The sequence below is a fragment of the Anguilla rostrata genome, chromosome 2, assembly GCF_018555375.3.
Source record: "Anguilla rostrata isolate EN2019 chromosome 2, ASM1855537v3, whole genome shotgun sequence".
NCBI classification, from domain to species: Eukaryota; Metazoa; Chordata; class Actinopteri; order Anguilliformes; family Anguillidae; genus Anguilla; species Anguilla rostrata.
In genome coordinates this window covers 39,400,279-39,427,339 of record NC_057934.1, presented here as the reverse complement: position 1 = coordinate 39,427,339, position 27,061 = coordinate 39,400,279, and the positions used below count along the sequence as shown (strand labels likewise).

The 27,061-nt window shown below is 38.5% G+C and overlaps 3 protein-coding genes across 8 annotated transcripts; 2 read left to right on the top strand and 1 right to left on the bottom strand.

The window, feature by feature from the left end:
* Nucleotides 1-831: 831 nt before the first annotated feature.
* si:ch211-136m16.8 (trichohyalin) lies at nt 832-11,683 on the top strand. Of its 4 annotated transcripts, XR_010328612.1 has the most exons (11): nt 832-1,234; nt 2,635-7,374; nt 7,540-7,750; nt 8,376-8,449; nt 8,677-8,794; nt 8,874-8,932; nt 9,029-9,122; nt 9,300-9,385; nt 9,498-9,589; nt 9,889-10,496; nt 11,009-11,683. XR_010328612.1 is itself a non-coding variant. In XM_064324525.1 (10 exons), exons 1-10 carry the CDS (start codon nt 1,178-1,180, stop codon nt 9,950-9,952), a joined length of 5,592 nt encoding a protein of 1,863 aa, XP_064180595.1. In that variant the 5' UTR covers nt 832-1,177; the 3' UTR covers nt 9,953-10,712. The 4 variants fall into 4 exon arrangements, 3 of the variants coding, with proteins under 3 accessions (XP_064180595.1, XP_064180594.1, XP_064180596.1); XM_064324525.1 differs by lacking the exon at nt 11,009-11,683 and having other exon boundaries at nt 9,032-9,122; nt 9,889-10,712; XM_064324524.1 differs by lacking the exon at nt 11,009-11,683 and having other exon boundaries at nt 9,889-10,712.
* A 1,419-nt stretch (nt 11,684-13,102) lies between these two features.
* On the top strand, nt 13,103-18,887 carry ppp4cb (protein phosphatase 4, catalytic subunit b). 2 transcript variants are annotated; one of them, XM_064324652.1, is made up of 9 exons: nt 13,103-13,264; nt 14,624-14,939; nt 15,387-15,438; nt 15,522-15,572; nt 16,206-16,307; nt 17,149-17,322; nt 17,434-17,560; nt 17,689-17,878; nt 17,974-18,887. In XM_064324652.1, exons 2-9 carry the CDS (start codon nt 14,842-14,844, stop codon nt 18,101-18,103), a joined length of 924 nt encoding a protein of 307 aa, XP_064180722.1. In that variant the 5' UTR covers nt 13,103-13,264; nt 14,624-14,841; the 3' UTR covers nt 18,104-18,887. The 2 variants fall into 2 exon arrangements, with proteins under 2 accessions (XP_064180722.1, XP_064180723.1); XM_064324653.1 differs by lacking the exon at nt 13,103-13,264 and adding an exon at nt 13,665-13,858.
* A 753-nt stretch (nt 18,888-19,640) lies between these two features.
* Nucleotides 19,641-27,027, bottom strand: LOC135249238 (phosphatidylinositol transfer protein beta isoform-like). Of its 2 annotated transcripts, none has more exons than XM_064324666.1 (11): nt 26,894-27,027; nt 26,320-26,350; nt 25,908-26,053; nt 25,179-25,270; nt 24,497-24,504; nt 23,296-23,370; nt 23,084-23,167; nt 22,707-22,784; nt 22,457-22,564; nt 20,571-20,693; nt 19,641-20,408 (listed from the first exon to the last, which is right to left on the bottom strand). In XM_064324666.1, the coding sequence occupies exons 1-11, from the start codon at nt 26,911-26,913 to the stop codon at nt 20,361-20,363; spliced, it is 813 nt and encodes a 270-aa protein (XP_064180736.1). In that variant the 5' UTR covers nt 26,914-27,027; the 3' UTR covers nt 19,641-20,360. The 2 variants fall into 2 exon arrangements, with proteins under 2 accessions (XP_064180736.1, XP_064180735.1); XM_064324665.1 differs by having other exon boundaries at nt 24,497-24,514; nt 26,894-27,019.
* Nucleotides 27,028-27,061: the final 34 nt, after the last annotated feature.

The window sequence follows — 27,061 nt, the reverse complement described above, 5'->3', positions numbered from 1 at the left end:
TCTGCCCACTGAAGTCTCATTTTGTTTGCAGCCACAGTCACTCATGTACCCGTGTCAGGATGTTCTGGTCAACACTTGTCTCTACTAAGAAATACAAACAAAAACGGCATATATATATATATATTATATATATATATATATATATATTATATATATATATATATATATATATATTATATATATATATAAAAATAAGTGCTGATTGTTGGTTTCTCAGTTGGTTAATGGTTGTGAGTCAGTACTAGCATCCTGTGTTAAACTCTCAAGAGAGGGAGCAATCACTAAGGTTAAAGAGACAGAAAGATCTCTACCGGTTTTTATGGAGCTTCAACTATATACAGTGGGCTTCTGAAAAAGAGGGGAGGGGGCACTTAATTCGGTATGGCTTTGATCACGAAACAAACATTTTGCTAATTGATTTTACAGTAGAGTAAACTACATTTAAATATTTTCCACATCAATTTCACTTTAAGCTTGTTGGTAATGTTTAGTTTTTAGATAGCTAGTTGCAGAAGTAATTATGAGGAAGTTGAGACAGTGAAATTTCCGGTAAATGGAAGTTGGAACGTGATGAAACTCTCATACGAGGCATCTAGACATAACATGCACGCACAATGCCGTAAGCACATACCCTACAACAACAAAAGAGTCGGTTTTAAAATTGCTACTTTTGTAAACGTATAGATTGATTTCAGATGTTTTACACATATTCATCCTTCAGTCGTAGACTACTACCGTTGAATTAACAAGTGTAGCCTCTCTGCAATATCGACCCTCCTACCGAGCACTGTCCGCCTCTTCCTTATATAATTAAAACCGGACACTTCGAAACCAGGAAATGAGTACTTCATGGTTTGATTAAGGATGCATCGAGGTTTAAATAATGTTCTGACATACAGGCGCACAGGAAAATGTTAACTGTTTTGAGATTCAAACGCGCAGATGCTCGCGTGGTCCTATAATTTAACCATAGGGCTGGCTGACGAATGAACAACATTTAGTTGTTTCAGTAACCAATATTTGTCTTTCTTGCCATTGTCGGTGTTCTCTCAATGTCTAAAGACAGTTCCTTATATCGTTCCGTTCTGTATCCTGGATATTGTTGTAGAAGTTTTGTGCCTGTGGATGTTTGTAACGGTAGCTACTAATCGTGACACAAACACTGCTCAAGCTTGTCATGGACCCACCGCCCAGTCCTCTAGCCCGCGTTCGGCAGGTGTTTTGGGCAGTTCTGGTGAGTGTTTTTTTTTTGTTCATCTTGAATTTTTGAAGTATTTTAATTTAATCGTAAGTAGCTGTGTACTGTTTTCTGTATTGTTTTTAGAAACCCAGACAAGCTATGAATTCCCATCCAATTGTTTTAGACTGTTCAGTCCACTTTAAATGGTTTAGTCTGAGCACCTTATACTGTAAGTCTGTAGGCTACTGTACTTGCTGTTCCCTGGAATCCGCTTGAGTGCCTGCAGTATAATCTTTCCATGTTCTCATGTGTTGATCTTTCTTTAGTTCAAAAGAGCATTAGTGACGGTACGTAGTAGCTAAAAGCAAGCTGTTGGCATTGTGGAGAACTCGCGTTATTACTGCTTGTATCCTCGTTTGACATCCATGTCAGTGGCGTTATATTGATTGGCAGACTGCTGGATATTATTTTCAGTATCGTGCTTTTGAAAAATCCACAGTCCCGGAATTTTCCCCACTTAGTAAGTCCGTTGGATCATTCTTCCACCAATTAAATAAGTCATTTTTTATTGAATAATTATTCTAAAATAGTTCTGGGAAATTTTAGCGCAAGAAGAAACCATTGTAAATCATTTTGTGAGAGCTATGAACAATGTGCAGTGAGCAATGAACAATAGCCTATACTATTATTTCATGTTCGGTCAACTTATACTAATTTGAAAAGTGATAAATGTACTATACATTTTTTACTGTAGCACAAATGCAGCTAGCCCCATATCACACTGTGACATGTAAATGTGGCTTATATATGTATCGTTTTAAAGCATAACAGTAAATTGCATGAAGATATTTCTAACCATCCTGAGAATTTTCCAATACATTTTAAATAGAAAAACATTGGCATCAACAATCACTCTCACAAAAAAAGTTACCTGAACAAGTCTAAAAAACTATTACCAAATATCAAATAGTGTTTTTAACTCAGATGTTTTATAATGTTGTTCTTGAAGATTTCATGCTCACTAGCTGTTCCATGTAACTTCCTTCATTTGTCAGTTTGTTTTTTATGTAGATGGTGTGGCCCCTGGTGTTGAAAATGTATAATACAGCAAAGCTGAGGTGTGTGGGTACCAAAGGGACACAAAAAACTGTCTGGACCAATCACAAACATACACTATAACTGAAAAATATATTTCAAAATACAGAATGTGAACTATCACTTTAAACAGTGCTGTGTCAAAAGAGAATTAAATGGCGTTGATTCAGGAGAAATAAATGATTTTAACTGTGATGCACAAATACTATTGCTGAAAACAAAATAATTTACTTTCAGTAGTTTGCACCATGAATAGGTACTTGCAGATTTAAAAACATTTTTCTCTAAGTGGCTTGTCTCTTCCTCCTCCCTCCCCCCTCCTCACCATTACTACCACCATCACCACCATCACCAAACAGAACTATGTGACAGCAGCTGTGCAACAATACCTAACACCAGAGCCTGTAACAGGAAATGGTGATACGCTCACGGGACAGGAAGCCACAGTCTCTGTGACCACTGAGACACAGAAATGGACAGAGGATGACAAACATGAAAGAGCAAATAATGAAGCAAAGAAAAAGATGAGAGAAGACAGAAAGAATGTAGCAGATGCTTGTGACAGTGGGTGTGAACATGCAACAACTCAGGAACAGTGCATGATTTCCATTGCCACAGAGACCAACAGGAAAACTGATCAGTATGTAGTTAAGGACATAAAGGTTAGAGTGACAGAGAATGTAATTGAGAGACGAGAAATTGTAGGAAATGAACCAACAACCCATATAGAAAAGGAAGCCAAAGATTCTCAGTTTACTGATGAGAGAGAGATGGAAAGATATGGCACTATTTCAAAACATGTTGTGCAGACTGTACATATGTCTGGACCAAGTTATTTTGAAGAAAGAGGAAGAAGGGGGCAGGGAAACACAAATGAGGACTATTATCAGGACAAGAGTGACGGGGAACAAAAGCCAACACGACGAGAAGAAAAAACAAAGGACAAAGAGAGTGGGAAGCTGTTTAGTGATGGAGAGGAGCAGACTGAAACCAACAATAGAGATAGAGGAAGAGAGGAACATCGTGCAGGCCTCGTAAAGACAGGTGAAATGAAGATCATTAGAGGAGCAGAAGAGGAAAATGAAGATCTGAGAGAACTAATGGAAGAAGTCGTGCAAATAATGGTGGAGGATGATGAAATGGACATAAAAACAAAGGATCTAAGAAGCAAGGAAGGAACCAAGCAGAAAATGCAGCCTAAGGGTGATGGTGAGGATAGAGGAAAAGAATTCAAATTGCAACTTGTGAGTGGAGCAATTGGAGTTGGAGATGAGAATATAAAAACTGTGGAGATAGGAAGACAAGGAGGTGTAAAAGAAGCACATGCCATAAAAGAGAAACCAAAGGAAAAAACTGAAATGGTAACAAGTTTAACTGTCTCTGGAAAAGGAGAATTGGACAACAAAGATATAGGAAGTGACAGAGACATCATGAACTCAGGAGGGGGAAAAGACAAAGAAAGATATGAAGAAAAAGAAGGCACACGAAAGTTATTAATTGAAGAACAGTATGGAGCAGTTTCAGGGACAGAGGAAGGAAAGAAGGATGATGTAGAAGAGTTGGCATCAGCCGTGGAGAGTGGTGGAACAGAGATAACACATGTAGAAAGGGGAGAAGAGAAAACACATGCATGTGATATAAAAGGAGATAAGAGCACAGGGTCTCAGAAAGCAGGGCAAATAGCGAAGGCTTTCAATACAAGAGGTGAAGAGTCCGGCACAGAGAGGGAAAGGGGAGCGGAAAATTTAAAAGTTAAAAAAACAAGAACAGAGTTTGAAGGGATGGAAAGAGAAGGATCTCAACAGAAAACAGATGATGACATAAAGAATGAATCTGAATGCAAAGGGAGAAAATTGGAAACAAACTGGGATGAAGTGGGAACTATTTTGATTGAGGTGGCAGAAACAGGGGACGAAGTAAACAAAGCACCAGTACAGGAAGAGAGAATGGAACTGACAGGTGCACCTACAGGAGGTGAAGAAAGTGAGAAGTATGAAAGTGAAACAGAAATTGATACAGGAGTAAAGACTGAAAACTATGTAGATGGATGGAAAGATGTACCCACAAAAGAACAGAAAATGCACAAATCAGAAAGAGGACAAAATGGGAATGGTGCAGTGGGGAGACAAATAGAGATGACCAATGTGGATGGAGACTTCAAAAAAAATGAGCTGTGCCAGACAGAGGTCGCAGTGGGAAACAAAGAAAATGAAATGGAAAGCATCGGACTGAGAAACATAGAGACTGAAAACAGAGAACTCAAGGAAATAGCAGAAGAATGTGGGGTGGTTGCAGAAGAAGAAGAAAGCAAAAATTCAATGGCCAAAGGACAGGAAGAAGAAACCAAAACAATGATAGAAGAAAAGCAAGAGCATGAAAGACATCTCATTAAAGAAAATAAAGAAGAACCATTAGTGGGCCAGAGAGACATAGGACATCATTTAGACCCAGCAGTAGAGATAGAGGCTGGTGCAGTGGATGAAGAGGGAGATGATGAGGGAAAAAATGATGCAGAAGAAGAGAGCCTGATTATAAAAGAAAAAATAGAATGGGAGCATACAAAAGAAGTTGGAAAGTCTGGATATACTGAGGAAATGGAAGCCAATAAGTGGGGTATCGAGGAAAAAGGAGAGGGCATACCTGTTGGAAGAAATGACAAAGAAGTGAGACCAGAACCTATGGTGCCAGTACCTGTAGAAAGAAATGACAAAGGTGTGCTGAGTGAAGAATCCCATTCAGGTGTGGAAAGAGACATTTTTACAAAGGAAACTGAGACAGATACTGATGCAGATGAGAAAGACGTAGGGATACTCAGTACAGGTGAAGATGAGAGAATCACAGATATGGGAAGAAATGAGAACAACTTCAGAGATACAATAGTGGAGAACAAAGAAGAACAAAGAGAAGGTGAAGCGTGCAGTGAGGACAAAGACATGGAAAGTGTTGAGATGAGGAAAACTGAGACTGAAGAAAAAGACATAAACAAAGAAAAAGATATAAAAGATGATGAAGGGATAAGTGTGGAGGAACAAAGACAAGAGGGACAGTTTTCTGAAATAATGACAGAAGGAAAACAGAGAGACATGGGAAATGATTTTGACTCAACAGGAGAGACAGAGACTGGAGCAGTGGATGAAGAGGTAGATGATGAGGTGGGGAAAGAGGGAGAAGAGTGCATGATTTTAAAAGAAGGAACAGGAGGGAAGAATACAAAAGAATTTGGAGAGTCTGAATATAGTGGGGAAATAGAAGCTGATGTGTGGGGTACTGAGGAGAAAAGAGATGAAAAAGAAGTGAGACCAGAACCTATGGTGCCAGTACCTGTAGAAAGAAATGACAAAGGTGTGCTGAGTGAAGAATCCCATTCAGGTGTGGAAAGAGACATTTTTACAAAGGAAACTGAGACAGATACTGATGCAGATGAGAAAGACGTAGGGATACTCAGTACAGGTGAAGATGAGAGAATCACAGATATGGGAAGAAATGAGAACAACTTAAGAGAAATGATAGTGGAGAACAAAGAAGAAGAGCAAAGAGAAGGTGAAGTATGCGGTGAGGACAAAGACATGGAAAGTGTTGAGATGAGGAAAACTGAGACTGAAGAGAAAGACATAAACAAAGAAAAAGATATAAAAGATGATGAAGGGATAAGTGTGGAGGAACAAAGACAAGAGGGACAGTTTTCTGAAATAATGACAGAAGGAAAACAGAGAGACATGGGAAATGATTTTGACTCAACAGGAGAGACAGAGACTGGAGAAGTGGATGAAGAGGTAGATGATGAGGTGGGGAAAGAGGGAGAAGAAGAGTGCATGATTTTAAAAGAAGGAACAGGACGGAAGAATACAAAAGAATTTGGAGAGTCTGAATATAGTGGGGAAATAGAAGCTGATGTGTGGGGTACTGAGGAGAAAAGAGATGAAAAAGAAGTGAGACCAGAACCTATGGTGCCAGTACCTGTAGAAAGAAATGACAAAGGTGTGCTGAGTGAAGAATCCCATTCAGGTGTGGAAAGAGACATTTTTACAAAGGAAACTGAGACAGATACTGATGCAGATGAGAAAGACGTAGGGATACTCAGTACAGGTGAAGATGAGAGAATCACAGATATGGGAAGAAATGATAGCAACTTAAGAGAAATGATAGTGGAGAACAAAGAAGAAGAGCAAAGAGAAGGTGAAGTATGCGGTGAGGACAAAGACATGAACAGTGTTGAAGAGAAAGACATATACAAAAGTGCAGGAGAGATAGAGAGGGAAAAATCAGTAGCTGAAACAGGGAATATAGAAACAGTTTGGCAGGAAGTAGAAATTAGAGAAGAAATGGAAGACGAAAAGGACATAAAAGCACCAGTTGAAGAAGTATGTCACAAAGGATCTCTGGAACAACTTGTATTGGAAGAGGGGGATGAACTTATAAGAGAAGAGTGGAAAGAAGACATTCAAAGAGAGAAAAGAGGGGGGAGTAGCAATGGAGTACAAATAAATGTAATACTTGATGGAGACAAACAAGAAAGAAAAGATGATGAAGAGATGCGTGTGGAGGCACAGGGACAATTTTCAGAATTAATAACAGAAAGAAAACAGGAAATCAGGAAAGATTTAGACCCAACAGTAGAGATAGAGGGTGGAGCAGTGGATGAAGAGGAAGATGCTAAAGAAGAAAAAGAGAAAGAAGAAGAGGGCATGATTTTAAAAGAAGAAACAGGGGAGAAGAAAACAAAAGAATTTGGAGAGTCTGCATATAGTGGGGAAATGGAAGCCAGTGTGTGGGGTACTGAGGAGAAAGGAGATGAAATAGAAGGGAGACCAGATGAGGTGAGAAAGGTTCTCATAGGCAATAGAGAAATCCATGATACTTTTGGTATTGAAGTAGCTGGAGATAGCGAAAAGGCAGAACTGACGGGACAGGAAGTAGAGTCGAAGGAACCTGAAAGGAACAGTGAGGTAGTGAAATCCACTGAAATACAGTGGGAGAAATTTGATGACAGAGAAACAGAGGAAAAAACAACAACAAGGCTGGATAACAAAGAGACTGAGGGACTAAATGTTGAAGAAGAAAATGATGAAATGAAGAAAACTATTGATAACTGGACAGAGGTTAGTACAAATTCATTTTTATATGACTATTAAAATAAGAACATTGAATTAGCATGTGTCTTAAAGTTTATTAAATGATTACTTAATGAAAGTCATTCCTTACTAATTTGTAACGATTTAAAAAATTTTGAAAAGTCCCATCAGGTAGCTATATCTTTTTCACAGCGTCATACACCTTCGCTGGATTTTACTGCCCAAAAGTCCCGAATTGCTCTGAAGAACGCCCACTCTCGCCCACCCAGGAACCCTCGCTCACTACTCAACACCCCATCCCTGCTTCCCACCCCATCAGAACTGCAGCAGCCTGAGAAACTTAACGTAGTTCCAATGGTGGTAAAGCAAGGAGGTCCCGTAATATCAGGATTCAAACTGCCAGGTGTGTAATGCTGGTTCATATTAATTACACCAATTCGGAAGTCAGAAGAGCTTTGTGTTTTTGCTGCCTTTCACAATCTTGCAGTTACTCTTTGATGTAACTGGGCTCAAAACAAGAGTGACTTTTGTACTCATTTAAATCATACATACCATTCTTCTTGAAAGTCATCAACAGCTATGTTTAACCAGCAGATCTACAGCCATGTTTAACCAGAAGTTAGGTGACACAACGCTGGCTTGTGAAGTACTGCATCTTGCTTCATTTTTACTGGGGCTAGGAGGCAGGAGGCAGGAGGACTGTGACTGAAAACAAATTTTAATTCTCCACCTGCTCTTAGCTCTAAAAAAATGCATTGCTTCTTGGGATTCATTTCTCTTGAGAGTTTGTCTTGACTGACCTGCATCATATGAGCAAATTTTGTCCAGGATTGAAGATGGATGTCTCAACACATTTTAAGTTGTAAATATTTGTTTAAAAAAAACAAAAAAAAAACCTTTTTACCGTATTGTCAATAGAGAGACTAATTTAGCATAAAAAAGATTTTAAAGGACAAGTTTTGGCAGCATATGCCCTTCAGACAGACACCATATAACTTGTTAGATGTTCTCCTGCTCTTATTGAACAGGTATGGGTGGGGGATTTCCTGCACTGAAGAGGACACACAGAGGAGTAAGGGAGGGAGAAGGAGTCACTGCAGAGGTAGACTGACCTCATCAATTTATACTATGGATTAACACAGAGCTCTTACTACTGATACTGTAATCACTTGTTTGATAAAGCTGTTTTTGAAGCTAATTTCGTAATTGGATTTTCTGAATTATCTGGAAAAAGTGGCTTTGACATGATCATTACAATACCTTCATTTTACGACAAGGCTAATATGAGAAACCAACATAGTCACAGTCTGTGGAGTGGACCTGTTCTAGTGTGTGTATCCAAAGAACTCACAGGCCCCTGATGCCACCAAGACGCTGAAGAGTGACAGAGAAGAGGTGGTTGGAGGCAAAGTAGTGGGAATGGGAGTTATTGGAGTGAAATTGCCTGGTAGGTATCAACTGGAAGATTCCTTTATCATTGCAACTTTGTTGGACTGTTAATTAAGGCTCTTATTTTTATTGTGCAGGTTTTACGGGAGAGTTTCCTGGACTGAGAAAGACGGAAAGAGGAGCGAAAGTGAGAGAGGTAAGAGAAATCAAACAGGCCTCTGATCACAGATTTCAGGCTGAAAAAAAGGCTGCATTAGGTCATTAAAATATTGAACTGGCTTTAATTGTGCAGCAGACACCAGAGAAGAATCCACCCTCTCAAAATAACAGCACAGAGAGAAGTGACAGGACAGGAACAGACAGCATCACAGGTGTTAAACAAATGGGTAAGAGATATTAATGATAATCTTCCGTGCTTTATTTAGTTTTTTGACCTCATTGTTGTCATAGCCAGGAAGTTATAATCTATTCTAAATAAAACTGTCTGGAATCCTTTTGTAAGCTATAATAAGTGAGCTGTGTGGTTATGGATAGAGTGGTCATATACCAATGTTGCTGTGCAGGTTTTGGCTCTGGATTTACTTTACTGAGAAAAACAGAGAGGGGAGTGAGGATAAGAGAAGGAGAAGATACACAGCACAGTACACAGGTACTGGTACAAATACACACTGCACTTGTGTTCATTTTTATCAGCATTCTGCATATGAGTCATTGTGGCTATGAGCTCATGATAATTATGGACTGTTTATTTTGTTCAACAGAATTCAGAAGTAGAAGTGAATATACCTGGAGTTGATCATCAGGAAACACTTCCCAAAGCCAAACCCAAATGGACACCACCAGGGAAACCTGGGTAAAAACACGTGCAAACTGGCTGAAATATGGAGATACTATTTATATTGAAGTTTTTCCCAAATTCAGCCACGACATAAGCACATATTAGTATTGCATAAGAAAACATGTATAAACGGCAGAAATAAAATGTCATTATAGAGACCGTGAAAATTCAGATTAAACATATACATTCTGAAACTAAGGTGGCATAGCTCAACATACAAAAACCACTGCTTTCTTTTATTCTTTTAAATGTTGTCCTGCACTTAAATTTTCAGGATTGAATCCTACATAAATATTGACTTTTTCTCTTTGCAGGATTGGAATAGATAACCCTTCAATGATATCAGAACTCAAGAACAAGCTGAGGAAGACAGAATAAGGCTGAAGAGTAAAATAATCTGAGGATGGTTTTTCTTTTAACGTTTCTTACTTGTACGTACACCCCCTGATACCTGAGAGTGTTTACTATTTTTTCAGATCCCTGAATGATAAACAGTGTAAAACGGAAGACTTCAAACAATCAATTTAGCTTTAGTCCTTTTGAATGCTACTATTCCAACTGTCCATTTTACGTTTGAACCCACAATGCTTTCTTTTTTCTCATAACTTTTTTAACAATTATTTTTTAAACACTGAATTTTTGCCTTGTGTTTCTGTACGTCATTTTTTAAACTGAGACATATTTTATTTCATGTTTATTTCAGTCCTTATTTTAATTTTATTTATGTTGAACCCACAATGTTTTCTTTTTTCTCATAAATTTTAAAATATTTTTTAAACACTGAATTTTTGCCTTGTGTTTCTGTACTTTTTGAGGCATATTTTATTTAATGTTTATTTCAATCCTTATTTTTATTTCAACATAAATATGAATGTAAAAACATTAGCATTTAACGTGTTTTTTACAATATACCTGTATGCATGTTTTCATAATCTGCGACTTAATTTTGAATAAATTTCTTCTGTGCACTCTATATCAGTCTGCATAAAACACAAACACCATTGTGACATTACTAAGATAACTCTGCACAGTGGTGACCTCATATTTACAACGTATATCTTGCTTATGTAGCCTGATTTGGAAGTACAGTGCAGTTGGTTGCATTGTAGCCAATATAAAATAAAATTTGTTTGTACGATCCCAAGAATGTAATCACTTTTTTACAAAGTAACTGACAAAATAATTCATCTGTTTTGGTTTTGATGTAGGGCTGGCAGTTGCACTCTGCAGAATACACATTCAGGTCCTAGGTGCAATATATTATTTATTTGCATAAATTTATTTGGTGTGCACACAATTATACTTTGAGTAGAGAACTACTCTTATTGTACAATCTAAGAAAATAGTTCACTGTCTCTACTAAACAATAAGGTTACAATTTGCATTGAGGTTTTTGAGTGATTTCTACTTTGGGTATTAGGTAAATTCTACAAGCCTATCATTGTCAGACTAACACAGCTAGATGAAGTATGGGAGAGCCAACATAAATGTAATGCTTGATAAATGTAATGCAGCCAATAACTTAATGTACAGTGTAGCTACCATAGCCATTCCAGGTCTGTATATGGGCAATTAAGTCCCCTACCACCTCCCAAAGGAACAGAGAAATGTGATTACCTTTGCAGGGAATATTTCCAAAAATTGTTTTTGAGCAAGCTAAGTAAAAAACTGTTCCAGAAGTAATTTTCGAGTATATACCTTTATTTTTATTTACAATTAATCAAATCAAACATCGTTTAAAAAACCTATCTGTCTTTGAAAAGTTAATATGGTTCTTGAAGTGTATTCCAGCAGGCATTGGATGTAACATGACAAAAAATATGTGATGTCACATCTGAGTGTAGACACTGCTAGCATAACTAGTTAGCTAGCTTGTCAATTAAATTGTTAATCTTAATTTATAATGCATAATGTCATGAGAATCCTCAGACAGTATGAAGAGGAATGAAGAGAGTGAACAAACATCCACGTTTAGCTAACTTTACTAGATTTATTAGCTCCTCGCCTCCTGCCCAAAACAAGAACTTGTTTCTTGCTGCAATATTATCACGTGGGTCTGTCCAGTCTTTCAACAGAGGACATACAACATAAACAATATCATTATCTTTACCACTTGTGCCATTGTCTTGTATCAATTTGATCTTGAGCCACCTATGTTGTTAATCATTGCATTTTTAGTAATTGCAATTACCGTTAGTGCTAAACAGATTAGTGTAGTGGAACAAACTGTTTGTTCTATTTGAAGTCTTTGTGGTTTTGTTTCTATGCATGTCTTCACACTTCTCCACACAGTTAGGACCCAAACGATTTCACCTGTTAGCCTATAATTGAGTTAGTTAAAAAAATATACATATAACCTAACCTCTTTCTAATTTTGCACATTTACTGAGAATAAAAGCATTGACCTGGACTGATTAAATGCCCAGGGATGTGAAAATTGAACATTTAGCCTTTATAGTGCATACAGTTTAGTCTTTGACATAATGGCCTTAAGATGGCAAATCTTCCCTCAATAAATATTAGAAGTGTCTCAAAAAGTAGCAGCGTGTTACAACTCAGAGGTCGCAATAATGGTTGGAATGAAAAACAACAGGGTCTCCAGGAGCGAATTGGGAACATCTGTTCTAGTGTTTACAAAGAACAACTGGCAACTGACGCAGCACAAACCGTAAATTAGAACATAACATCAACAAACATGGCCTCGTTTCTGCTTTAAATAATAATAGTAATAATAAATAAATAAATAAAATAAAATAAAAAGGCAGATAGTATGACGTAGCCTATCGTCTTTAGACGTTTTAAGACCTTTGTCCTCGTTGGCCTTCCCTGGGGGCTCAGAGGTCTGACGTAACGCAGAGCAAAACATGCACACATAACCATCCCTGTCACAGTCTGTTATTCAAACTGACGTTAAAAACGTTTTAAACGTTTCTATCCGGACACATTACTCTCTTAAACGGTACTGGATCCACTGAATTCCGATACCGCTTTCCAACCGATAATTTTGCTAACAAAAAGCTCTGCTGAAAATGTTATTTACGTCACAGCTGGCCTGTCGGTTTTTCAAAGCTACCGTTTGCCGGCAAATAAATTTAAACAAGTAGTCTAGCTACTAGAATAACTTAAGAAATTACAAATGAGAACAGCAACAATAACAGCAAAGATATTTACAGCGATATATACAAGTAGTGTACAAAACAAAAAACGTGTAACAGCAAACCGCTTAGCTACTCGTGTGAAAGGTCGCTGTAAATACCACCCTGTGTGTGACGCATCGCTAAACACTTAGCCGTTAGCAATTTGCTCTCTAAAATAATGATAATGATGATAAAAAAAATCATTATTTTCATATACAAACAAATGTCAAAAACATATGTTGAAGGAATCAGGAGAGTGTCATTCATTTATCCCATAGGCAGTTTATTTTTTCCGGAAGTCGCGAAAATTGTAACGAAATCGAAGTGTCGGAGTGACGACACGACTTCTGAGATCCATTATGCACAGAGTACCGGAAACTGTAGTTTTAGTGTGGTCTGGTATGTGAGATGAAACCTGGATGAAACGAGGGGGCGCTACAGTTCGTTGGCTAGTCGATTCAGCGGAACAGTGAACAGGACGCAAGAAACGTCGCTATCTGGTTACAGTCACCTCATTTTATTACAATTTGATTTGGATTACTGCGACCTTTGGGTAATTATGACTATCGGTATTTCAAAATTGTTGAACAGCGCATCCAGTGAATTTTACCTTTTAGCAACGTAGTGATCGCTAGGAACTAACTTGGGTAGCTAGCTAGCCATGGGCCTTTCCACATAATTTAGCTAGCCAGCTAACATCTACCTCCATTGGGTAGACTAATGTTAGTTTGTGTCACTATGTGTAGTTAATCTAACTAGCTAATAGAAGATAATACGTGATAATACGCTTCCCTGATTACGTGATATTTTATCTATACCTTTGTGATATAGTTACGAACAGCTGACAGAAGGTACTATTAAAGATGTTTTGCCTTGTCGACGAAAGTCGGTTTCTGACTGTCTTTGAACAGTTTTTACAAACGCAATTCCTCACATCTGCTTGCTAGCGTGAGCATTTTATTGGAGCACCCGGCCCTTTTCGATTGGGTAATAGTATTTGGTGTGTCTGGTGGTTATATGACGAAGTAAGGCTACGGTTTATTTCGTTCAGTGTTCTAGCCTAGTGGATTTCATATGGTTCGTTACATTGTCTACATCTACGCAAAAAGCCGGGTTGGACGCGCGGAGCTAACGATGCTAGCTTGCTGTTAGTGCTACGTCGAAAATTCTAACGTTAGCTCGTTAATATAATTACTGGTCAGACACATTACCCCGTTGCATTTTATGGAGTTATATTACCTATCATAGCTAACTTGGCAGCTTTGTTCTTGACATGGAACGTTTATTTTCCTAGGTAACTGGTTAAAGGGTACCCTTGGATTATGCGTCCCGCAATTGAGGCGGATTGCCGTCGGACTAGCCAAGGCTGGGCCTAAATGGCTACCCTGTGAATTGCTGCGCAGCAGTACTTAGTGTTTAGTTTTGCGCTCGCAAGTTTGACAACGTTAACGTTAGTGAGTTAGCACAGTCGTTAGTCGTCAACAGTTTGGTTGTGTTCCGTAGATGCTTTAGTTCGCTAGGTAGCGTTGTACAAACTGCCCATTATCAGGATGACTGCTAACTGTAGTGTTTCTTGATCCAATGGATTAACGGTGGTTTTAATGGAATTAAAAACATTAATTCTTGATAGAATAGTCTATTGTCTATCGAAAGATTATACTGGGTAGTGTGAGTGTTGGCTCCTACTTGGTTACGTTCCTGCATTCCATAATTGCCACTTGCTAACAAAACTATTGAACCATTCTTTTTATGATGCTGAATTATTTCCATCATTACTTAATCTAAATACATGACACTCAATTGTAAGACGCACGAACAGTTAATTTATGTTTTAACTGATGATATAGTCTAACAATAAACAATGGTAAATGTGTATTAAATTATGTCTTTAAAATGTCTTCTCTCTGTACAGGTTAGCCCTGCCACAGTGAGCCATCAATCGTCTTCTCCCGTTGTCTGTTCAGAATACCCATTTCTTGGTGGAAGTGAGAGCGTGTTGGTGTGTGTTTGTATATATATGTGTGTGTGAGTGTGTACACGCGTGCATATGCATTTGCTGGTGAGAAGGTGCTTGTCCGTGTGAATTGTTGAAACGGAAGTGTGTGAGGTACTGTCTGTCTGTCAGTGACTATGGGTGACATAAGTGACCTGGACAGACAGATCGACCAGTTGAGGAGGTGTGAACTTATTAAGGAGAATGAGGTCAAAGCTCTGTGTGCCAAAGCCAGGTAATGCAAAAAAAAAAAAAAAAAAAAATTTCATTGTGACATTAAGACTTAACTCTTTAAGACAGTAACATGTAATGGAAGTAGACTATAATTATGTAATCTGGTGCGTCCGTGAAGTTTGATCACAAACTTTGTGCCTGTAGATTTTTATTTAAATTGTATTTGTCTTCATATGTATACATGTTAGGAAATCTCCAGTTATCGAATTGCACCAAAATGAACTTGGGGTCGTACATGAACATGCAACGATTCCATTGTTCATATTGTATTCCTCTTTGATCTATTACTATGATGCATTGTATGTGCATGTTTAATACTATCAATTGATTAGTTTCTTTCCATTTGTAATAAATGAATGCGTTATATATATTTTTGTAGCATCTTACCAACTTCATGCTGTCTTGTATTGAGTTATGTGATGAGCAATCTGATGTTTGTTTTTTCTAGGGAGATTTTGGTAGAAGAGAGCAATGTTCAGAGGGTGGATTCCCCAGTCACTGTGAGTAACAACTGAATTAATCTTTGCTGAATTTCTGTTTCCCAAATAAAAAGCAACATGACTTTTTGCCTCTTGTATTTCAGGTGTGTGGTGATATCCATGGGCAGTTTTATGACCTCAAGGAATTGTTCAGAGTAAGCCTTAGTGTCCATCTCCCAATTAAGTTTACTTGTAATCATTGTCTTTTGCCCGATGAGTTAAAACAAGTGATTCCCACACATGTTAGAGCTGAAGTGTGTTCTAAGATAAGTGTGCTATAACTTAGAATATAGCAACATGTAGACAATAAAATAAGCTTTGCATACATTGAAAAATACCTTCTTGGTTGTGCAGCTCTGAATTAATTTGTGGAATCAACAAAGCTGTTCATTCAGTGACAAACATTGTCAAGAAGACAGACCAAATGTGGCTGCCTTAATAATCACTTTTTGCTGAACAGTTTTTCATGAAAGCATTTCAAGCTTTCATACAGATTTTATACATACATTTATTCATTTATTTTAGTGTCAGTCTTTAAATAGTGTACATTATTAATGTTTCAACATGAAATATACACATAACTGTGTTAGCTCCTGCATCAGTTACAGGCTGTTGAATATAGCAGGGTAAGTTCTCTCTAAATTACAATTGCACCTAAGATTGGCTTCTGTTTTACCCTATTGTAGTTCTGTTTCAAATCACACTTACAAAGCAGCCTTGTTATCAAGAACACTCACATTCCTGTCTTGAGTGAACGCACAATTCAAATGTGCCAATGATACTTGCAGGTAGGTGGTGATGTTCCTGAGACAAATTACCTCTTCATGGGCGACTTTGTGGATAGAGGATTCTACAGTGTGGAGACCTTCCTGTTGCTGCTTGCACTCAAGGTACCTTTACAAAGGCATCCGCTTAGTGCTGTGTGTGTATACAATAGGTCTGAAAATGCCAACATGAATTCACAGCTGTCGACTCTGTAAAATAATTACCCAAAAAATGTATGTTGTGCCAAAAGCTTAAACTGTTTCTCTTGCGGGTTACCATGTAGTATAATGGTTAGGGAACTGGACTTGGTGTAGGGAGAGAGGTGTAATTCCCAGGTTGGACACCGCCAGTGTATCCTTGAATAAGTAGTTACCCTAAATGTCTTTAGTATATATCCAGCTGTGTAAATGCATACTATGCAAAAATTCAAAAGCTGTGCAAGTTGCTCTGGAAAAGAGTATCTGCTGAATGTCTGTAATGTTATGTGATGTCTCAGCATGAGGTTTTTTAGAGCTTCTGTCGAATGCTTTTCTGGAGGTGTTTTGTGCGAACATGTCAGGCATGTTCTATGGAATAATTGCTGTCTGCTTCTTAGTGGGAGATGACCAAAATATGATTCACTGGGTATATATTGTACATTTCAGTACAACACATCCAGAAGAGAATAGTTGAAAATGTATTTGCTTCTCCTTATTGTTTTTGGCCTTGTGACTTCTGTGTAAAAGCTGATCTTGGACTAGTACTTTCCTCCGAACCATGTGTTAATTCAACTTTCAGAAAGATGACGCCACCATCTACTGCGGGTGACTAATCGCAAACTCCCTTAAATGTGAACAAACTTTTTGATACTCTAGTTTGTTGCTCCATGAGTACAGGCTGTCAGGGGCTAGTATACTCGAAGTGCCATAACATAACAGGCACCTTCAGGTTTGTTTTTTGTCATAAAATATCTCTTTCAATTTGCAGGTGCGTTATCCTGACAGAATCACACTGATCAGAGGGAACCATGAGTCTCGGCAAATCACACAGGTTTACGGCTTTTATGATGAGTGCCTGAGGAAGTATGGCTCTGTGACTGTGTGGAGATACTGCACCGAGATCTTTGATTACCTGTCCCTCTCAGCTATCATTGATGGGAAGGTTTGTGTCTCTGGCTCTTTCTTCATTTTCTCTCACACACACACACACATACACTCTGCCCCCCCCCCCATCATTATAGTTTATGGTGAAAATGAGATCCTTTTTCCACAGATATTCTGTGTGCATGGCGGACTATCTCCCTCAATCCAAACTCTGGACCAGATCAGAACTATCGACAGGAAGCAGGAGGTTCCACATGACGGCCCCATGTGTGATCTACTGTGGTCTGATCCAGAGGGTGAGTCCCAACTCCTGTGTAGCAAAAACACGTTTAATTGTTTGCGTGTGCCGATCTTTGTCCTTCTATGGCTGATGCAGCTTCTTTTCATTTGTGTCAGCCTGTACCTTTCTCTCTCTCTCTTTCAGACACAACAGGATGGGGTGTGAGTCCCAGGGGTGCAGGGTACCTATTTGGCAGTGACGTTGTGGCCCAATTCAATGCAGCTAATGACATTGACATGATCTGTAGAGCCCATCAGCTTGTCATGGAAGGCTACAAGTGGCATTTCAATGAAACTGTACTGACTGTGTGGTCAGCACCAAACTACTGCTATAGGTACTACTGCCCACTCTGTGCTGCTTCAACCTTTTATTTGTACTTGTTGCTTTTTTTCCTCTGCGTATGTTTTAATAACTTAACCTCTTTCTCAGGTGTGGAAATGTGGCAGCAATATTGGAGCTGGATGAACACCTGCAGAAAGAGTTCATCATATTTGAAGCAGCCCCACAAGAAACCAGAGGAATCCCCTCCAAAAAGCCAGTGGCTGATTACTTCCTGTGATGACTGCTCGGAGGGAAAACGATCACGACACCCATAACCTTGGTCACATTCTCTCCCATCTTCATTTCTCAAACTTTTTTTCCAGCTTCTCCTGTGCCATCCTAGTCTATATTCTCTTTTCTATTTCCCTTGAAAACATGTAGTGTCCCTTCTGGTCTCTCTCTCTCATTCACATGCCTTGTATTGTCCTCCGACTTGTGCACAGCATTGCTCTCAGCTGCTGTTGCAATGCCATCCACACTGGCAGTATGAGCCTTGGTATACACTCCTCCAATACCCTGCAGCCTCAGTCTTTTTAAAGGAGTGCCCTCTTTATTAAGGAGTGGTGTGTGTTGTGAAGAAGGCGAACATGAGATTTAAGACTCCCACAGTTAAGTGACAGCTGAGGGCCTTGTGAGGTAGGAGGCCATTTTACACTTGCATTATGATTTTATTAGACTTTTTTCTAACACTGTTTCTTTTATATCTTTCATTTTTATTTGTGGCAAAGAAAATGAGTCTCAGTTTGGTCAAGCTTTCATTTCTGTCTTTGCCATTTGACAGAAACTGGTATTAGTGAATCAGTCAGAGTAGTAGTTACCAGATGAACGCTACAGAGGACAGAACCACAATACTGATAATTACCTCTGGCCTTTGTTAGTGAATTTTAGGTAAGAAAACTAGTTGAAATGGGAACAGTGCACCAAACTGAAACATTTTTTGTTGATTTTCTCCTCTGACCAATCTGTAGGATTTGTTGTTGCCTTTTGTTATTGATCTGTGAAAATAAAACTACTTTTTTGTATTTTTGTAGTGATTTACTGTACAAACCAATTATTTTGCATGTACTGTATAAACACAGATGAGAATTAGGGATGTCATATTGGCCAAGTGTATATATACTATTCAACTAACTCTTAAGTCATGTTGGAACTTGATTTTTATTTGGAATTGTAAACTATTTCTAATGTTGATTAAATTATAGCAGTTAAGTGATAACTGGTAAGTTTAATGCAAAGTTTTAGTGGCCATTTAAATGTATTCATATTGGCATCCTCAAATGCTAATTTGGTAGAAATTGTATTTCCAAGTTCCATGTGCTTTCTTTTTACATTGCCCATTTAAAGCGGTGTAGCAGAATGCCATTTTCTCCCCACATACTCTATGTATGTCCTGCATTATTTTGTATCGTGTTATTCCCTGGTGAATTCGAAGCTATTTTGGAACTCCTTTCAAGGTGAGCTAGATGGAAGCATATACTTGACTCTCAAATGAAAGGAACATCTGCTAGATGAAGAAAAGCAACTGCATTAACTAATGTCGGAAAACATGCATGAACTTGCTTAACAAATGTCTTGACACGAGACTAGCAATGGTGATATGAGGAACAAAAAGACTGCCATGCAGGCGTGTATCCAAATTGAATGACAATGCAGTAATGGGACTTCTGAAAGGGCCTCAATATGGGATTTAAAAAATCCCCCTTTTTAAATTCTTTGCTCATTTATGTGAAAGAAAACTGATGCAGTTATAGAGGTGACTGTAGACAGAAATCTGATACTTTTCATGATGCAGTTGTTTATTTTCCATTAAACATTCTCAATGGCAAACCCATCCATTGTAAACCAAGGTATTAAACAGCTTAATTCAGCCAGTGATTAAAATTTTCACTTTTTGTTAAAAATGTTCAAAGGATGAATTCTGTTCAAGGACAATAATAAAGATCAGAATTTAGTAATGTGAACGCAATAGCATTTGTGTACAGGTATTCATAAAGCAAAAGACCAATAAATGGTCATCCTGTATCTGAACTTCATTTTGAAAGTGATGCCTTCTGTGTTCCGTATAAATGAATACTAACATGATGGATAAATTAAAGCTTTTCAATCGAAGGGTTTGGTTGAGGGAACCACAGACACTTCATAGTACAGTAATAATTGATAGTGTCAACATGACCAAAAATTATAACGGCAATAGTTATCAAAATAAGAAAAACTATTGGAATGACACTGGTTAAAATTCCAATAATTTGGCAGCGAAGTGATTGGTTAAAAACACAGACTGAAAAACCAAGGTACGCATTCACACACAAGTACATCCATACACAGACACATTCGTGTACAAGGATAGTAACTTCCTGTCTTGGGTATGACAACTTCCTCTTTGGAAGGGTTTGGTGGTGTTCCAACACTTTGATAAGATGCAGAATGAAATGTTGTCGGTGCATATGGGAGGTAAAATTAATTGTTGATCAAACTTATTGTTCCACTCTGTCCATTTAGTCTTCTCCTGCTTTCATCCCTCTGACAGAACCCTCATTGCGCATCTAACGGGGGAAAGAGAAGTGTTAGATCCACTTTTGTACTGACAAAACAAAGAAATGCATCTAAACCCTTAAACAGTACAACATACTGCCAACAAAGAATAATGCAACGACAGCAGGTTGCCTGAACAACATACAAATGCCAAGACTAATTGGATTACACACCTTGTCCAGCTCCCTCTGTGTCTCTTCTTCCATTCTCCGAATGTCATCCATGGACAGATCAACCCAGCTGTCCAGCCAACAAAACAGCTGCCTGTGGAAGTTCGTGAATAGCCTCTTCTCCTGCTACTCAAACGGGAGGGGGGTAAGCACAGGGACAACACAATAAGGAGAGACAGGTGGGGAGTTAACTAGAGCCTGAAACTAACACCACACAGGGATAGATGAGAATTCAGAAATTTCATTAATATTAAGAAATCAGCCCCCCTCCCCCTTCTTAAAAAAACAAACCTGGTAACAGTCAGAAAATAGCAACATTTTGGGATATGCTTAGTAACCTTGAGCCTAGATAAAGTAATTGTTTTTTAAAAAACACAAAAACCTTTCAGTCCAAAAAACAAAATTGTGGATTTGACGAACTACTAAACCTCAGCAACTGGGTCCAAACCAGCCTATTCCAACAGTTCAACCTATATGACCAAATACAAGCTTGACATTTTTTTTTTCCTAAAATAGTTTTCTTTACTTGGATAAACAAATTACTCTCTAAAACAGCTGTTGCTGTAAGGAACATTTTTAAAAAATAAGAATGGGATAAAATTTTTTGTCTTGACATGCACTATGTATATGCAGAATTTTACTAGAATATGCAGTTTCCCTCTTCCGTATTTATTTTAATTGGACATGTGAACTTTACTTCCAATTAAAGCAATGCATATTTAACCTTAACCTACATAGATAGTTCAATGCTTGGGTGGACTGTCTTCTAAAACCAGAAAAATGGTGTCACGTTCTTTTGAGTAATACATGCATTTCATTCATATGCCCTCAATAAAGACATGTAAGGTTTCAGTGAATTTTCCCAGAACATTTGTATGTGCAATTTCAAAAATCAAAGGACTTGAAAGTGCTCAACTCAAGAATATTCACTAATAATTGGGTGCTCGATCCCACAAACTATAAATGAAAGAGAAAAACGGACAGCACTCACGAGAATACTATAATCTGTTATTTATTGCATCCATGTATGAGGGCACGACGTGCACGACGTACGCAAACGCAAATGGCGATGCCAGGCCCAGGCACTGCAAACAAGAGGAGTTCTTATGTCCCTGTGGAGCTAATAAACCCGACACCTCAAGGAGGTGATCCAGGACAGTTGTAACAGTCTGAGGGGAACAAATACAATCTTAGGCTGAAACATTTGTGCATATTGTCCCATCATACATGGATGCAATAAAACAATAGTTTACATATATATATATATATATATATATATATATATATATATATATATATATATATATACAATTTTCAGAGGATTGCTTAATTTTACCAAACCTTCTACTGTTGGAACACAAAGTAATTCTCTACCCACGTGTGCAATTTTTTTGTTGTAAAGAGAAAAATAAAGCTATAAGTTCAGCCAACTAGTGCCCCAATAGCTTAATGTTCACAAAACCGCTTCATGATTTTCCACTGTAATTTTATGAACTTCAAGAAAACAATCAAGATTATGAAAGAACCAGAACGTTTCGGCTACATTAGTAGGTTTTTCATAGAAAGAATATTGGATGCAATTCCACCATGACTAATTGCATCCAATACCCTTTCTATGAAAGAAAAGCATTTTAATTGCATGTTTGAATCAACTTTTTAATATGCGAATTGTAATGTGATACCACCTGCGTGTCAATCTTTGTTCAAGCATTAAAAAAGAATATATATTTTGTATTGCTCACGACACTTTAACAAGACAATGATTTTACATTTTTCTAAAAACATGCAACATTTTAAATGAGTCTGTGCTGAGCAATGACAGACTTTCTGAATACAACCCCATCAAATGCATTTCATATACACACGGACACATGTTTACCATTTATTACCTTGTGAATGAACTTTTCCACTCTCCCCTGCAGACCCCACCAGCGGAAATGAACAGTGACCAGTTTATAGGCTGTCATGTAGGGGCATTTACTGTTATGGAGCTTCTTCTAGAGTGAGAAAATTAGAGGGTAGTAGTGAAGAAGGAACAGGTCACTACTAGGTCAAAACAGGGAGAGAAGGTTCCTTGACAATATCATTGACCGCAAACGTACACAAGTACACATTACACTGGCACAGGGAGAGACCTACCTTCCAGCCGGGTCCCAGTGGTCCTCTACCCGTTTTCTCAGAGTGGAACACTGCAGGATCTTCCTCTACCTTGTAGTCCTGTGAGTGATTGGGAAAGTATACAAATTCCATACAAACACCACTGAAATTCACATTCCTGTCTGAACTGCATCATACCACTGGCATATCCGATCACTGGATTTTCAGAAAGTCAGCACATATTATTTTAGGTTTTTTTTATAGCGCAAGGAAGCCCCCCCACCCTAAAAAGTAAATAATCAGGAAATATTAAGAATGAACACCATATTCCCAAAAACACCAAAAGATGTTTTATTAAAGCTGTGCTTTATCGTCTGAACCTTACATATCACAGGGTCTCCACTAATCAATGAACTCACAGCATCATCGACTTGAGACCGGTCTGCAATGTCTATTGGCACGACCTCCGTCTCCTCCCACTCTTCTGGGGGCAAACCATGTGGCTGTAATTAACAGAAACAGAGTTAAGTACTGCATCTGCTGTGTTCAGCACCATTGTGACTGTAGCCCTGTAGAGAGAAGTGAACTGCTGCACAGAGAAGCGGAGAGCACTTGTCGTGCTGGCACTCACATTGTCAGAGGTTCCCAAGTCAGGTTTGTGCCAGGTTTCAATCTTAATGAAAAAGTCATCCTTCATGTATTCATTCTGTAAAAAAAAAAGAGAAGACCATCCACTATGTTGCCTGAAGTATTCATAAGAATTACACAGAAATACAAATGCATAAGCAAGTCCTCACAACCTTGAGTGTGTGACCATCCGGCACACTTGAGTTCAGCAATAAATTGATAATAAGCAAATGGCAAATACAATTAGAAACTAATTATGAGGTGTTCATTAGTGCAAAACAATGAAAGAATGCTGTCTCAGTTAAGTGCGGAGGAAGCGAAACATAGGCACACAAACATCATCAAAATGCATTTCCATCGATGACAGAGAAAACAACCCTACTGGTTAATTGAATTCCAATTTATGTTGCACATTTTGCAACTTCACATAAACCGCACGACAAATATTACAACAGATCCGCATTTAGTGAAACAAAACACAAAATACGAGTCTGAGTCTAATCATGAGCAAGAGAATTCAACTGCACCATTGGTCCATGCAAATCTTCCTCTAGAAAAAAAAAAACAGATCACCCAAAATTCTGTCTAATTTTTAGCAAAAGTGACAAACAAGAAAATAACTTAAGCCGCTTTTCCACCGCATGATACCGGATCAACTCGACTCGACTCTACTCGACTTGGTACCTGGCACTTTTTTGGTATCACCTCCGTCAAGGTTCCAAGCGAGCTGAGGAAATACCAAAAGGTGACGTGAAAACCCTGCAGACCACTGATTGGTCAGAGCAACGCGTTTCATGCGGCGTTGCTAACAACGATCAGCTACATTGACAGAGGTACTATCTGCAGTGGAAAACGAAGTAGCCTACCTGGTACCAAAAGAGCAGAAAGAGTCGAATCAAGTTGAGCCGGTACCATGCGGTGGAAAAGCAGCTTTACACAGAACAAATCATCATGGCTGTTCTCTACTGATTAGACTGTCTCCAAAGCCATGCAATTATGAAGAAAAACTTGGTATTCTGCTGCAGAGTATCATTTGAAATACATTTGACTGTCTCTGCTACAACTATTTGAATGACTGTTCGTGACATGTGGTTTGAAATAGAGGCTTTAGACCCCTTAGGAGCACAAGACTGAAACACATGCTAGAGAACAACCCAAGATTTTCTCTGTGCCCAATTAAGGCATTGCAGCACAAACACACTCACCGTCACAACTGTGTAGTCCTCAATCAGAGTGCAACCACGGGGAAGGGCAGTTAAAAAAATGAGAGAAGTTACTATGATGCAATATGTTCAGACAGCATGTTTAAAAGAGGCTACTGGTAGATCAACTTTTAAAAGCGTGAAAGCTGCAATCACATTTTACATTTCCCATAGCAAAGACCCAGTTAACAGACATACAATTGTTCCCTCTTCAACCTTCCAATTTTACAAACTTCCAATTTGATAAACTAATGATAATTCAAGAGCAGCTAATTATTCTGCGAAACAAGCTGATTTAGCTAGAAAAGTAAGAAGTGGGTCCAAACAAATGCCTTTGCATGGGAAGACAAAGATGCATATTACCTGAAATTAACACGTTGTTGCATGTTGTGGAGTACAGTAAACAAAAACTGAGAAAGGACAAAAATAGTCTGTCAAAGTATGACAGTACTGGAATCTATATTAGGTGGGTTTTGTTCAAATTGTATGTAAAACAATGTTAAAATACTGTTAATATTTAAGTTAGAATGAACGGTTGATTTAAGGGCACAGTGTGGAAGTGGTATGGTGTTGTTTACATGACAAATAATGGAACACTTAAAATAGAAGCACAAGCATTTGTGCCACTGGGAACAGGCAGACTCAGAGACACAAAGAGCACACTGTGATGCATCACTATACTGACTTGTGCGACAGTAAGGATAGGCATTCCAAGCCTTCTCGTGGAAAACCAAGGCACCTTCTGGGGCAAACATCTGGATAAAACTGGGGACTTTACTGTAACAGAGTGAGATGAAAGGGGCAAATGTCATTAACAATGTGCTTCAGTTAATTAATAGCTGGAGACTAAACTCTCGCTTCCTTAGTCTCCAGCGATTAGAAGTAATAACAGCTATAAATAATTATTTATAATATTATAAATATTATTTGTAATTTTGGGAGACTAAACTCTTGCTCCATGGAGATGGGAGCTCTTCTATGATGCAAACAATTCACAGTAAGATCAGTAGTGAGCCATTTCACAAATTGTAGGTCTAAAACTATATTACTCCAAATGTCCATCAGATAATTGGCCCTTTCTGCAAAAGTACTACCACCCCCTGGCCATTCCTGTTAAAAAAAGACACATCCAAAATTAAATCTAGACCACAATATTTCAAATACCATGAATATATCTGACTCACAGAACAACAAAAAAATTCAGCTTGGCTTTACTGGGTGCATGGGTATTCAACCTTATACTCCTCCTTACATGAGAAACAGCACCTCACCTAGTAAACTTTGACCTTTAAACCCTCAGACTGCTGTCCTAACACAGCTCGCACCTCACAAATGTGCCATATGGCATTTCTGAAGAAGTTCAGCCATATGAGAGTGCATGTGTGTGTGCGTGCACATCCAAGACCAGTCTGACCTGTGTATGTGGTAGATTTTGTGGGTGTACTGGCCCTTCTCCCCTTCCTTCTCGTACGGCTCATTTCGGAGCACCTCGATCCCCTCTCCACCTCCAGTATTGTTCTTACTGGCCTCAGCCACAGAAAACAACTGGCCGACCTGGTACTTGGGGACAGAGAGGTGGCAATCTGGTCATTTTGGTACAACAAAATAAATCAATTTGTATACATGGTTACAAAATGAGAATAAGTAACGCCCTTTTTCCATTGCCTGAGATAAAAAGTTTCATCATGGTAGCTAACTTAGCTGACTACTGAAGATAACGGAGTTCAAGAATCTGTTTCTAGCACTGATTTGACACAAACAGACATTGAACACTGAGATAAGTTACCGTACTATCTGATTGTACATATCTAGTTAAATTTACTTACCTCTTCTACAGAACATGGCAACACCACTTGGCTATTGGGGAGAAAGAAAAATTATTTTTGTGTAAACGAACCAGTGAGCTTTACATAAACTTAAAACAAGTCCAAACGGGCAGTACCTAGCCGACAGTGAATGAGATTAATGGCGAAAAAACATAATCACTACTAGCTTTCGCTAGCCGCCCGGTATTCGTCTAAAACTTTAGTTAGCTAGCGAACTAGCCAGTTAATGCAATTGGCTAGCGACACGTTAAAATCTGGGAAAGCGCAACCAACTAGCTAGCATCAAAGCTCAGCTCTAATTCAACAGTAGTATGTCTTATATACAGAAGCTACTAGCTAGCTACCCAGCATTAGTCTAATGTTATTCACAACCGCCCCAAATGGACAGCATAGATACTGTAGCTAAGGTAGCCAGGTAGCTAGCTAGCTAGCTAGCTTATTAACACGCCTTGCAGACGAAATGACAGGCTTAAATTTGCAATATCATTTTTCTGAATCTTAATTGTATTTGACATATCTCTATTTTCATTAATACTAAAAAATCCACAGAAAATGCATTTAAATTATTACTCACTATTCCTTAATAAGTACCATTCCGTCCAACACTCCGAACAGGACGCGAGCACGACATACACAGCGGAATCACTTCTCCGGAAATGTGAGCAAGCGTTGCTAAATAGAAAGCCAGCCTTTTGGTTACAAAAAGCGGCCATGTTGTGAAGGTGAAACCTGTCAGTCATCG

Coding starts and splice junctions, on each gene's coding strand:
- si:ch211-136m16.8 (XM_064324524.1), top strand. CDS start 1,178: ATGGACCCACCGCCCAGTCCTCTAGCCCGCGTTCGGCAGGTGTTTTGG. Junction 7,751..8,375: donor ATCAGGATTCAAACTGCCAG/GTGTGTAATGCT, acceptor CTTATTGAACAG/GTATGGGTGGGGGATTTCCT. Junction 9,123..9,299: donor CACAGGTGTTAAACAAATGG/GTAAGAGATATT, acceptor GTTGCTGTGCAG/GTTTTGGCTCTGGATTTACT.
- ppp4cb (XM_064324652.1), top strand. CDS start 14,842: ATGGGTGACATAAGTGACCTGGACAGACAGATCGACCAGTTGAGGAGG. Junction 15,573..16,205: donor ACCTCAAGGAATTGTTCAGA/GTAAGCCTTAGT, acceptor TGATACTTGCAG/GTAGGTGGTGATGTTCCTGA. Junction 16,308..17,148: donor TGTTGCTGCTTGCACTCAAG/GTACCTTTACAA, acceptor TTCAATTTGCAG/GTGCGTTATCCTGACAGAAT.
- LOC135249238 (XM_064324666.1), bottom strand. CDS start 26,913: ATGGTACTTATTAAGGAATA. Junction 22,785..23,083: donor GGTCTCAAGTCGATGATGCT/GTGAGTTCATTG, acceptor AATCACTCACAG/GACTACAAGGTAGAGGAAGA. Junction 22,565..22,706: donor CACTGGGACCCGGCTGGAAG/GTAGGTCTCTCC, acceptor TTCTCACTCTAG/AAGAAGCTCCATAACAGTAA.